We start from the raw sequence: 12,589 nt of genomic DNA, 5'->3' as shown, positions 1-12,589 counted from the left end.
TATATCTATATATGTATGTATATCCACCTTGATGGGAGGAAGAAATGAATCGGAAGAGCATCAACAAGAGCTGGGCTGGGATTTGCGGCATGTGTATTTTATCTGACCTTTTCAGTTTCATATGCAATGGCTTTTTCGAGCTCTCTTTTATGTTGAACACGCAGTCTTCTTTCTCGATCGATCCATTCCTCCTCCATACGTTCTTGCATTTCTGTGAGACCTCTCGGGAAGGGAAATCTCCCTGGAAATTGTAATCCTTCTCCTTTTCTTTCATCGACGTGTCGACTTTGACTATACACACGAATGACTCCGCTGCCTCCTCGATCATCTTCTCCATCCTCTCCAAGCATCCCCCCCCCCCNNCCCCCCCCTCGAGAAGGTCCTCTTTTGGCAGGAAATCGATCGACATTTCCGATCATCGACGTGGAAGAAGAAGAAGAAGAGAGATCTTTAGAGAGGGAAGCCCCGCCTGTGAGGGTTCTTTGGGGTGCGAATGAAGAAGTGTCTTGACGTTTCATGCCTTTCCGAGCCGCTTCTCTTTCTTCTTCTTTCTCTTCATCTTCTTGATCGAAGACATCTTTGACAGGTAAAGGACGTTCTTGTTCCTCTACTCTAACAGAGCATTGAAGAGTTTCGACGTCTGCTCCGAGCGTCGATGCTGCCGCAGCCGCGCCAGCTGTCGCTGCGGCAAAGCGCACGGCATTTCTTTCTGCTTTTTTATCTTCTCTTGATGTGCGATCAAGAATATCGTCGTAAGAAGAAGATTTCGGAGGATGAATCGAGATATGGAAATCTTGTGAAGATCGGTCAGGGTTAGCAGCACGCCCTTGACGTCCCTCATAATCCAAATCATCTCCATCCACAAAGCTCCCTATACGAGTTCGTCTTGAATACGAAGATGAAGAAGAGCGAGGATACATCTTCGAGAAAGAAGAAATCGAAGTTGCTCCTTCTCGAGGACTGCATGCACTTCTTCCTCTTAAGTGGCTTTCGCCAGGATCAGATGAGGCATCTAGATCACGAGAAGACGACCGCTGATCCGAAGCACTCCTTCTTCTCTCTCCTAGATAATCCCCCCCAGAGACAAGCACTTGATCCCCTAAAGAAACAGGAGGAGAAGAAGAGACGGAGACAGGAAGACTTGAATGACTATGGGAATGATTAGGAGGATGCTTAAGAGAGGTATGACGGGGACCGTTCAGAGGCAGAAGAAGACCTTCTCCTCCTCCTTCTAGAGGAGTTTCTGTCTTGGTAGAAGGCTGACAATTATCTCGAGAAAGACTTGAAGACAAAGAAGAAGAAGGCTCGTTGCTTTTAACCTCGCACGCACTGAGAGATTTCCCAGAAGAAGAAGACGAAGAAGAGTTAGAAATGTCCTTGTCTCCCTTTCTAGGGTCTTTACTTTTCGGTGAGGAGATGCCTGCAGTGAACGTCTTAAAGAAGCGATCTAAATCTCTTTCTTCTTCTTCTCCTCCGAGTTCCCCTCTCCCACCTCTTCTTCCTTCTTCAAGAGTCTTTCGTGTAGAAGAAGGGTCGCCCTTTCCTGCTGAAGAAAGAAGATATCTTTCAGATGACGTCTCACTTAAGGGGAGTTTCTGCTGCGTGGCTGTTTTCTTCGCTTGATAAGAAGAAGGAGAAGAAAGAGACAGACCTTCTAAACGGACATCGTCCGGTGCGACCGTAGGGTCAAAGAGAAGCTCCTGTTGCACGTCGAGAAACTTCAATTCGGAGTGGAGTGTGTTCAGAGCTGAGGGAGTCCTCTTGTTTCTTCTTCTCTCTCTGAAAGGGGTAGGAGAAGATGAAGAATCGACGAAAGAAGATCTTGGGAGATCTAACAAAGAAGCACCAGAAGACGACGAACCGGCGGCACCTGCGAAGATGGCTCGGCGTGAAGAGGAAGAAGAGGGGGAATTTCGAGAAGGAGAGGTACCAGGGAAGGCCATAAAAGAAGAAGAAGAGGAGAGATTAGAACGGGAAAGGCGATTGCGAGTCGACATAACGACTCCAAGGTGAAGAAGAAAAGAAAGAGAGAAGGGACAAAGAGAGGAAGGGAGACAAGACAGGAGAATCGACGAGGGAAGACCTCTGTAGAGAAGACATGACCTGGAGGGAAGAAGGAGAGGGAAAAGGAGAAGAAAGAAAAGAAAGGAGAAGCTCTTCCCCTTTCTGTGTGTGTGAAGAGAGCAAAAAAAGAAGAAAGAACGGGTTAGACAAGATAGAGAAAGACAGAGAGAAAGAAGTGTTTGCCGAGAAAGAAGAAGAAAAGGGGAGAAAGGGAAGACTCGCGACTTTTTCGCTCCAAGCGCAAGAAGAAGAGAGATGCTTCAAGACAAATTCCTAAGCTCAGTCCATTTCTAAGCTCTGAAAAGCCGAAGAGGAAAGAAAAGAAGAAACAGATGGAGACGCCTTTCCCTGTAGACATAGCAGAAGCTTGAACTGCTGATACACAAGAAGAAAAAAGACAAGCTAGAGAGGATGGAAGACAGAAGAAGAAAAAGAGAGAAGGAACGTGATGAATTGTGACTTAACTTATGAAGCGAAAGAATTGATTCGTTTCATGGGAAAGAAAAGAAGATTTGGCTCGGAAGCATCCGCGGGAGAAGGAGGTGGAGCGAAAGAGGAAACAGAAAAAGACACTTGAAAGAGAGGAAAAGGAAGAGCGAGAGAATGTGTACCGGACTTGCTTCTCGAGAGAAGAGAAATGAAAAGAGAAGAGGGGACAAAGAATGGGCAAAAGCTAAAAAGAGAGGGAGAAAGCTCCATACTGAGTGGTAACAGGGCTGCTAGAGAGTCCATTCTTCCCGCGAAGACAAGAAAAGAAGAGCGGCAAGAAAGAAAAGGAACGAAAGATGACTCTAGACATTGTTTGCTATGCATGAGAATGAAACAAAACTTTGAAGGAACGAACCGCGAAATGAATGATAGAAAAAAGAACAGAAAGAAAACGTCAGAACACACAGCCAACTACTCCAACAGATTGCTGACTACTGGCTATTTGTCTTCTTCTATCGCCGTCAAGATGGACGGACGACGAGATTCATTACGACGTCTTCTTTCTTTTCTTTCTTCCATTTGTCAGTCTCTCTCCATTCTCTCTTTGAATTCTTGAAGAAAGCGATAAAGAAAAAAAGAAAGAGATGGACGGGAAAGCGGCCTTTTCTTGTGTCTTCGATAAAATCTCCCTTTCTACTTCTTTTCAAGTCTCCTTTCCCTGGGTAGCTAGCAGATCTGCGTCGTCGTCGTCGTTGGATGCTTTCGTCAAGCTTTTCTTCCTGTTAACCACCTACAGATCAACTTTCTTCGGCTTATATCCAGATGAGAAGGAGGGGAGACTGGTAGCTAGCTGAAGCTGCTGTGAAGAGTATGTCCATATAGCTGTTCCTTTCATGGATGAGAGTCTTCTTTGATGAAGTTCTACACTTGAGTTATTCCACTGTCAACAAATCAGTGAGAAGAATCTTCAAAAGACAGACAGAGAGAGAAAGAGGGAGACGTGCAGGTTTGGAACGGAGAGAGGACCCGAGTCTTCTGATCTTTCCGTTTCTTGGGAAGCTGCATCTCTCAATGCGGAAGTTTTCTGTTATTTCAGAAGACAGATTTAGCGAAAAGAAATGGTCGACTTGCCTCTTACCCGGAGAGGAAGAGAAAGAATAAGAGCAGAAGACTGCCTGGCTCAAAGAGAAGGATTCTTTTAACTGAGTGATCAGCGGGGGTGTTGCCCTTCCCGGATAGGAATTCTGAGGGATGTGTGTATGTCTTTTTGCAAAACGGGAAAGACTTTTCTTTTCAAGGCGTAAGATCGTGAAAAGAAAGGAAAAGAAGAGAAGGAGAAACACTTCCTCACAGTGGCTTGCGATACGTATGTTCGGTAAAAAGATAGTACACAGCTATATATGTACACAGCGCTGAAAGGAGATTTCGATAGAAAGATAGATCTCCAGGCTGGCGTGCTCTCTCAATCTGGGACTGGTAATTGCAGAGCATGTAGTGGCTTGTCGCTTCAAACCTTTCCTCGTGAGGTAGAAATAGGAAAGAAGGCAAAAGATTCATTCAGTCGAAGAAAGAATTTCAGCAAAAGAACACCGATCTATAATGTCTGCGGTTAAGANNTCTTAACCGCAGACATTATAGATGTGTATAGATATGTATCTCTGTAGACACATGTGAGATTTTCGGTCTCTCGCATTAGCTTGGTGTCTCTAGGAGAGAGAGAGGGGAGAAACAAAGACAGAGGACTTGTTCAGGAGAGAGAGTAATGAAAAATAAGGGATCACATCAATGTAACCGTTGGAAGTATGCTTCTTGTCAACCCCCCTCTCTAGTCGCAGATGGAAGAAGTCTCTCTTGAACTGTCTTTTGCTCGCATGATATGATCGGCTTCTGAAGAATATCGTCTCTTCAGCGCCGTCGTTTCGGAGGATCACAACGAAGGCAGGACAGTCACTACAGAAAGAGGAAATGGAAGATGACAAGAAACGGATTTTCGGTGAAACCGTGATAGATGTTCTTTTAGTTGAGTGGGTTTCTCAGGTGTACATACACCTCAAATCTGGGTTGACGTGTCTACAAGACACTTGTTGTCTTCATGTTCCATAACAGCAGAGAGAATTCAGACACGTGTGCCTAGCGCCTCTTATTCATAAGCGTAAAAGATGAAGAGAAATTCGAACTTGGCGTTTTCCTGCTTACCTCTGCAGTATGGATCGTCTGCAAGAGACCTTCGATCTCTCCAGACAGGTCTTCCGATGATGTAACTAGTCAGACTTTCGCGTGAAAACAAGGCTCTTTCCCTGATAGATGTCTGGAGCAACGATTGACGGAGGTTTTTTGTGGCAGCCTCTCTCATGGTAGATCAACTCCTTTCCGTATCAATCTCATCTTTCATCGCAGAATCGACTACAAGAGAGAAGAGGCCTTGTAAGATTCTGCTCCTTCACTTGAGTCGATGGTGAACTTTCTTGCCAATTCTCTCTAGGTTAGGTATAATGCCTCTCGCTACCGTCATCTCTAGCAAGCACCAACATCTTTATCTCCATAAGAGGAGGCCGCAGCTTCCCTATGTAGAGGAGCAACTCAATCATACCATTCTTGAGACGTCCTAAAGAAAGAGTGTGAGCGGGGTGGCTGGTCACTCTAGTCCAGATCAAGGTGACAGTATCTCATGAAGCTTTTTTTTCGAACGAAGAAGAGACCTTGCAGACTATCAACGTTTGAATAACGGGTTGCGCCGTCATCCTCTCTTCCCGTTTCCTTCCGGAGTTTCGCAGGAGTTAGTTGAATCGCTAAAAGCTCCTGTCGGTGAAAAGGATACTTACCGTCTTAGCCGAGCGGTAGGCGTCCCGTTACCCAGAGAAGACAACGAGCTGTTGTGCACGAGAGGGAGCTACTGAGAAGGAGCTATTGAGGAAGAGAAAAATGGATGTGTCAGGTGATAGTGAGTGAGTGATTTGAGACAAAGAAAGTCAGTACGATGCCTGGATTTCCTAGAAGAGAGGAATGATCTTCTAACGAGAGAAGAATGAAGGGCTACATATATGAGTCAATCCTTCTGTTTTCTTGGGTGTCCTTATTCGTCGATGCTGGAACTAACATGTTGCGGAGTGTGTATATACACCTCACTATCGGGATGGCGATATAGTGAAGTCTGCAGCGTCCGAATGGAGGGAGCCCTCTCAAACGTAGATCCAAAATGAAGATCCTTTCTACTGACTACACGCCCTCTGGCCGAAGCTGAAGGGAAGACACCTTGCTTCAAAGGTCGAATACAATCTTCCATCTGTACCCATGCAAATCATATCTTTTTCTTCGTGTTTAATGTGAGACATGTTTCGGAGACAAGAGGACATTCCAAGCCTGAAGGGACAGAGAGCAGGACTGCCTTAGAGACATAAAGTCGGGCTACCAAACCATGGTTAGATCCTGGGTTAAGTAGATGATGTATCTCGTCTATTCACTTTGTAGGTTTACTACAGAACATAAAAAGAGCCGCCTTAGAGCGTTCTGAACTAGCAACAGCCCCCGATATCAACGGTACCAGAAAGACGCCGGTCAAGTAGAGAGCCGATACATGCACTAGAAAATCGTCTCAACATGACTGAGAAGATGAAGAAGATGACGTATTCTTTACAGAGAATGCCGGCCATCACTCGGTTGGTTGGTTAGTCTTGAGACAAGTGCCCGCGTAAAGTCGGTGAAACACGTAAACCGCGAGCGCTGATAGTCTTCAACTATTCTTCCTGCGGTGTATGTACACCGCAGATTCGTTGGAGGTGGGAATTGACTTGCGCCGCGACTGACTCAACCTGTTGCCCAGTTTGTATGGCATTCTTCCCCCCCTTTCTTTCTTTTTGTCTTCAAACTCTTTCACCTTTCCATATCTACTGCAGTCAAGCGGCATTCTTGTCCTCTTTTGAAATCTCTCTAAGGGTCTTTCATTCCTCCTGGAAAGAAGAAGCACATCTTATCAATCGACTCGCCCTTCGACGCATGGCTGCTTGCCTGTCGGCGACGTCTTGTAACTGTTGTTTTCTTCCCTTCTTGCTAGTTCAGTCGTATGCAATCAAACTCTCTATTCAACTCTTTTCACACTAACGCTAAGTCTTACTCCATCTTCTATTCTCTCCTTCATTTCGTTGTGAGCGCGTTTCTTACTCGGTCTTTCTTCTTTCTTCAATCTTCTTCCTCCCTCGTCTCTCTGTTGCCCTCGACTTCTCGTTCTTTTCAGAAGCCGTCCTTGTCTTTCTCTTTATCGTCGTCCCTTTGAGTCTCCTTTCTCTGGTACGCTTGTTCTTTCTCGCTTTTCTTCCTTCTCGTTGACGGATTTTTAGTCATAGGGCTTGCGCTACCTAACGGAGTTTAGTATCTATCAAAAGAACGCATTCACTCATGTAAATCTTTTTCTTCTCCTTCTTCATCTTCTTTCTCTTTTGTCCTTCATGGGTTGCTGATGGTTCCTCTCCTTTCTCTTTCTTCTTCTCTAGGAGCCGAGACAGGATTCCTAGCATCTCGCAACGGGCGCGCGAGTCAAAATTCTTTCTTCTTGTAGTTTCTCCTCTCCTTTTTTCTCTTCTTTCTTTTCTCCTTTATGGTCGTTGAACCTACCTATCGATTCAGGCAATCTCTTCTTACTGCTGTGTGTTGTCCTCTTGACCTTCTTTCTCTCATACCGCTTCCTAGCTCTCTATATCCTCTTCGGCTCTAGTCATTCCCCAAGTGTCTCTCGTCTCTACAGAGAAATCATGGAAGTCTCTTCTTTTCCCAGAGTCCTCGTCTAGCCCTATCTATCTATCTTTAATATATCTTTAATCTATCTAATCTCTTCTCAAGATTTCTTGCATATGTTTAAGGGGTTGTCCCTCTTGCCGTTCACCTTGCCTACTCCTTTCATTTTCTCTCTTCTCTTTTCCGGACTGAGTAAAGCCTACATAGGTCAAGTATTTAGACAAGAGAACCTTCTTTTGCTTCTTTTCTTTCCTTCTTGTATACTTCCACAAGAAGATGTCTCTGTATTCTGCGAACATGCGTTATTCGAGCGAGGAATCCAGAAGGTGATAAGGTGTCGTCTTCTCGACAAAAAATGAGACTTCACTTCTTTCTTTCATCCTCCTACCTCTATATCATTTCAGGTGTACATACACCACCACAACACGTGTTTTCCCCTCTCTTTCTCTCATGTTGAATCCCTCTTCTTCTCCAACATGCAGACGCTTTTCAAATCTGCTCTAGACGCAGCTCGCTCTGTCTCTACTCAGCTTGATAAAGCCTTCGATTCAGCAGTCAACGATGGAGATACTTCCGCCGCCTCGTCATCATCTTCTTCTTCTTCAGCCTCCTCTCGTCGTCTCCCTACTTCTTCTTCTTCTTCGTCAAGCTGGGGAAGGGAGAGATCGTCTTTCTCTCCCCTCGCTTCTTCTTCTTCTATCTCCTCAGTCTCTCAATCGTCTTCAAGATATCCTAGTGCTAGAACGAAGAGTCATGTTGACAACCTCTTAGCAGAAGAGAATGAAGAGGAGGGATGGCGAGGCGAGAAGTTGGAGGGAAAGAATTCCTTCTTTGTGGACAGGGCTCACCATGAAGATAGAAGACCTTCTTTCAGAACAAGTCAATCTCCTAGCACTTTTTCGTCGTCTTTCTCTTCTTTAAGATCAAATCACGAAGAGAAGAACGATGTCCCACGAAGAGAAGAAAGAGACGGGAGAAGAAAAACAAGAGGAGACGCAGGATATGACGATGGAAGTTCTCGTGGGCCTCTCTCTTCTTCTTCGATGTCTCTTTTGACACCTGAGAGAGTCTCTTCTTCTTCCTCTTCCTCTCAGAGATTCCAGATGGCAACAGGAGAGAATAGAAGCGTCGAGAATAAAAGGCATCCTTTGTCGAAGCATAACTCTCTTCCTCCTACGGAAGATCTCCGCTCGCGTGCAAGAGAGTTAGGAGGTCAGGCTTTGGAAGGCTTTTCACGTTTGTGGGGAAAGGTTCGTGAAGATGCCACAGCTGCTGCTCAAGCGGCAGCTAGCCAGCTAGCCGTAACAGGTGTAGGGGGGGTGGGAGTGTCTACTAGCGGTCGTGTCTTGACTCAAGAAGAGGAAGAAATGGAGAGACGAAGAGAGAAGATTCTTCAACAGAGAAGACTCGAGAAACAAAGACAACTCGCAGCCCAAGCTGCTCAGAAAGAGAAAGAACAGCCGGGTTACCGTGAGGAAGGAGAGAAGAAAGAAGAAAAAGAAGGACAGAAGAGAAGGGAAAAGAAAGAAGAAGAAGAGACGAAGAGATTGGGAGAGAGAAAAGAACAAGAAGAAGAGGGAAGAGAGAAAGACGAGCATGCAAAAGTTAGATATGTTAATCGAAGCTTGATACTCGACGGAGAGGGGGAGAGGGTGAGAGGAAGATCACAGAGAGGAGGCGAAGAAGAAGAAGAAAGAGGAAGAAAAGAAGAAGAAGGAGAGATGCGGCGTTCTTCGAAGAGCCTAGAGAGAAAAGATGACGGAAATGAACAAGGTGAAGAAGAAGAAGAAAATAAACAAAAGACTCGAATGAGAAGACCTATAGGAAAGACGAATCATAGGGAGAAAGAAGATGAAGAGCCATGGAAAGAAAGAGAACAAGACCCACCTTACTCCCGGAGAAGGGCGCATCAAGAAGCAAAGATTCAAATCTCTTCGCCGCCAACAAGGAAAGAAGACCTCCTTCTTCGGTCTTCTCCTTCTCCTTCTATTAGGACGGCGTCTGATCAATTCATGGACAGAACGGATTCTCTTCTTTCTCTTGATAAGACGAGAGAAGAGAATGGCGATACCTCACAACTCTCTTCTTCTTCTTCTTCTATTTCTATTCATTCCTCGATTGCTAGTACATCGACTTCTTCGTCGTTTTCACCCCTCGGGAAAGACAGAGAGGGCGCGAGAAACGAAGAGAAGAGAGAAGAAGGATCTGCTGTTGTCCCTGGAAAGAAGAAAAGTCATCTAGAGGAAAGCTTGCATAGTAGCAGTAGTAGTAGTAGTAGTCAGAGGAATACTCCTCATGTCTTGTCAATTTCTCCATCTGTATCTGACCAGGAGGTTCAGGACAGTTCGAAAGGCTTCATCGATCCCTTAGGAGCATCGATGCTCCTGAGAGGAACTAGCCATCATATGGACAATCGACTCTCCAAACCACCAGGAGATATGCCAAAGCAAGAAGTCCACCTCTCTTCTTCCTCTTCTTCCTCGTCATGTTCTCCGGGGGTATCTTCTCCTTTCAGTCAAGGAGGAGATTCTACTCAAGATAGATCTTCTCATGTCGTCAAAGATTTGCGCCAAGTTCCTTCCTCTCTCTCTTCTTCTTCTTCATCTCTCCCCTCTATCACGTCAGTCTATACAAATGGAGTGAGTGAATCTCTTTCTTATGTTTCTGGGAAAGAGCTTGTTCACGCAGGGGAGTTGGCAAAGGGAAAAGAAGAGAAAGAAAGAATAAGATCAAGGGCAGAGAAAGAAAGGACAGCGTCTCCCCAAGAGTTGGACGAGAGTTCTATAGATCTTCTCTCCCCTTCAGTTTTAGGGGAGAAGAAGATCTCTCTCAAAGCCAAGGAAGAAGGAGAAGAAGAGAATAAGAATAATCTTCTCTCTCCCTGTCTACGGGTGATCGACCCGTCATCTCAGGAGGATAAGAAAAAGACTAGGCCTTGCACTGTCGATTCTTCCTTCTCTTCTTCTTCTTTCGGTGTATGTGAAGAGCATTCCATCAGTAAAGGATGTGTACTAGGAGAAGAAGACGAGAGAGGCAATGGAGAGAAAGGAAGAGAAGAAGAGAGACCTATTTCTATCGAAGCGAATAGTCAACCTCCTACAAAGGAAGAAAGGCTTTCCTCGTCTCCTTTCTTCTCACCCGAGACAAACGACGCATGCATAGAAAAGACAGAAGGAGAATGTGCACGTATGCAGGATCAACTCTCTCCTGAAACAAAAGGAGACAGAGATGCTTGGCGAGAAGGAAGTGAAGTGGAAGGAAAAGAAGAAGAGAAGGAAGAAGAAAAAGTCGATCTTCTTGATGAGAAGAAGGCGAAGGATTCTAAACAGACCTTTGGAGAGAATAGTAGGGAGGAGCGTCAAATAGACTATCAGGCGAGAGAGAGGGATGGAGATGCCTTTGATCTTTTGATAGATGCTCCGCATGAATCTTCTTCTTCTTTCTCTTCTTCCTCTCTCAGGCGAGAGAAGAAGAAAGCAGTTGAAGCAGGAGAAGAGAAAGAAGAAGAAGACAGCGTAGAAGAAGTGGGGGGGAGAGAGAAAGAAGGAGAGAGGATAGAAGAAAGGGAGAGGAAGGACAAAGAGAGAGCTAATGAGATTTATGAAGAAGGTGATGTAAGAATGTTGGGAGAGACGCAGAAAGGAGACATGCGAGAAGAAGAAAAAGAAAAAGAAGAAAGAAGAGAGTCGTCTCAAACTTCTTCTTTGGCTTCTTTGAAAGATGAAGGAAAGGAGAAGAAGAACGCACATGAAGAGAAAGAAGCATGTACAGCTGAACAGGAAGAGAGAGATGAAGAAGAGATAAGAAAAGTAGGAAAAGAAGAAGAAGGTCTTTTCCTGAGAGAGAGGAAAGAAGTTCTTCCAGAAGAAGGTCACTGCCACAAAGAGAGAGAGAAGACTCCTCATTCAACTTCTCTAGCTGAAGAAACTGATCTTCTCTCTCTTCTCTCTTCTTCTTCTGCTTCTTCTCTCCCTCGTCAAACCCAGGCTTATCTGGAAGAAGAGAAGAAGAAGAGTGGAGCTCCCGATGAAAATATCTCATCTTCTACTGGAGAGAAGATAGAAAGACAAGAAGAGAGCGGAGCTCATGCAGGGCTGGAGGAAGTTTCTCTACAGCAGGGAGATCTGACTCTAAAGAGAAAGAAAGACATCCACGAAAGCGAGAGAGAAGAAAAAAGTGAGAGAGAAGAAAAGGATGAAGAAGAAGAAGACGAAGGTGATGATCGTTCTCGCGTTCGTGAGAAGATCAGGGAAGAAGGGGAAGAAGGCGGAGAAGAGGAACAAGAAAGAGAAGAAGATGGAGAGGTGGGAAGGACGGAGGTCTCCTCTATTCAGTGCGAAGTCTTCAATGAGACAGATCAGAAGGATGATGTGTCTCCATTTTCTTCTTCTTGTAGTCACGAGAGAGATGTGAGAGAGCCCATCAGCAGCAATGGAAATGCGACAAAGACTTCTATGACACCCACGGATTTCTCCCTTTCTGTCTTTTCTGTTGAGAAAGGGGGAGATCATGAAAAGGGACAGATTCGAGAGATGAACATAGAAGAAAAGAAGAAAGAAAGAAAAGAAGAGGAGCCCGACAGGGGGGGAGATCCTGCAGACTCCGTCCCGGAGATCTTTTTGCAGTCTTCTCATGAACTTCTTCAAGCGCTTGAAAAGATCAAGAAGAGAAAGAGAAGGTGTTCTGAGGAAAGAAAGATGGGGGAAACATATGGATCTGCACTGAGAAGACTTCAGGATGTTGACGGAGAGAAGGACACTATGGCTTTGAGAGAAAGAGAAATTGGAGAGGAGAAGGATACCCTTGTAAAGGGAGAAGAAGAAAAAGAAGCTAATGAAAAAGAAAAAGAAGTGGTAGTCGTTCATCGTATGTTTCTTCGTTTCAAAAGAACGGGTTATCGTAGAAGAACGGAGAGTGATCTTTCCTTGCATAGGTCTTGCAACATGAGGTGCAGTGACGCTATCCTTTCGGGTGTACATACACCTGAAGGTGCTGTTGACTGGGCTCTATCGGGTGATGCAACTCTCGATGGAGAGGGGGTATCTTCTACGCGACACTTTTCAGAAAGAGGAGTGGAGAATAAGCTCTCTTCTCTTCGATCAAGAGCAAGATCGATGTCTTCTCCTCCAAGCTATCATTCCTGTCCGTGTTCGTCGATCTCTTTCCCTTTCTCAGCTCCACTCGCAATGAAGGATCTTCCTTCTCTCTTACCTCTCTCTTTCTCTTCTCAGAATCCCTCTTTTCTTCTCTCGGAAAAGCGACCTCATGAAATTTCCACATCAAGAAAAGAAGTTTGTGGTCAGACCACTCACTGTATCTCTCTCAGTTCTCCTGCCGTTTCTACAACTACAGTTGGCCACCAAGACAA

The 12,589-nt window shown here is 45.1% G+C and overlaps 2 protein-coding genes across 2 annotated transcripts in view; one reads left to right on the top strand and one right to left on the bottom strand.

The window, feature by feature from the left end:
- CSUI_003025 (uncharacterized protein) overlaps nt 1-3,085 on the bottom strand; it is a 15,243-nt gene extending 12,158 nt beyond the window's left edge. The window contains exon 1 of the mRNA XM_068063223.1: nt 108-3,085. Coding sequence (XP_067924801.1) covers nt 108-1,997 — 1,890 coding nt within the window. The 5' untranslated portion in view covers nt 1,998-3,085. The remainder of the gene's footprint in view (nt 1-107) is intronic.
- Nucleotides 3,086-6,320: 3,235 nt separating this feature from the next.
- CSUI_003024 (uncharacterized protein) lies at nt 6,321-12,589 on the top strand (the record flags this gene model as incomplete). The annotated part of the gene is made up of 1 exon (XM_068063222.1): nt 6,321-12,589. A coding segment is annotated over exon 1 (4,892 nt), but the record flags the coding sequence as incomplete, so codon positions are not given.

Source organism: Cystoisospora suis (genome assembly GCF_002600585.1).
Source record: "Cystoisospora suis strain Wien I chromosome Unknown contig_1285, whole genome shotgun sequence".
Taxonomy (NCBI): domain Eukaryota; phylum Apicomplexa; class Conoidasida; order Eucoccidiorida; family Sarcocystidae; genus Cystoisospora; species Cystoisospora suis.
The sequence above is the reverse complement of the archived record's forward strand: the minus strand, read 5'-3'. Positions and strand labels throughout refer to the sequence as shown.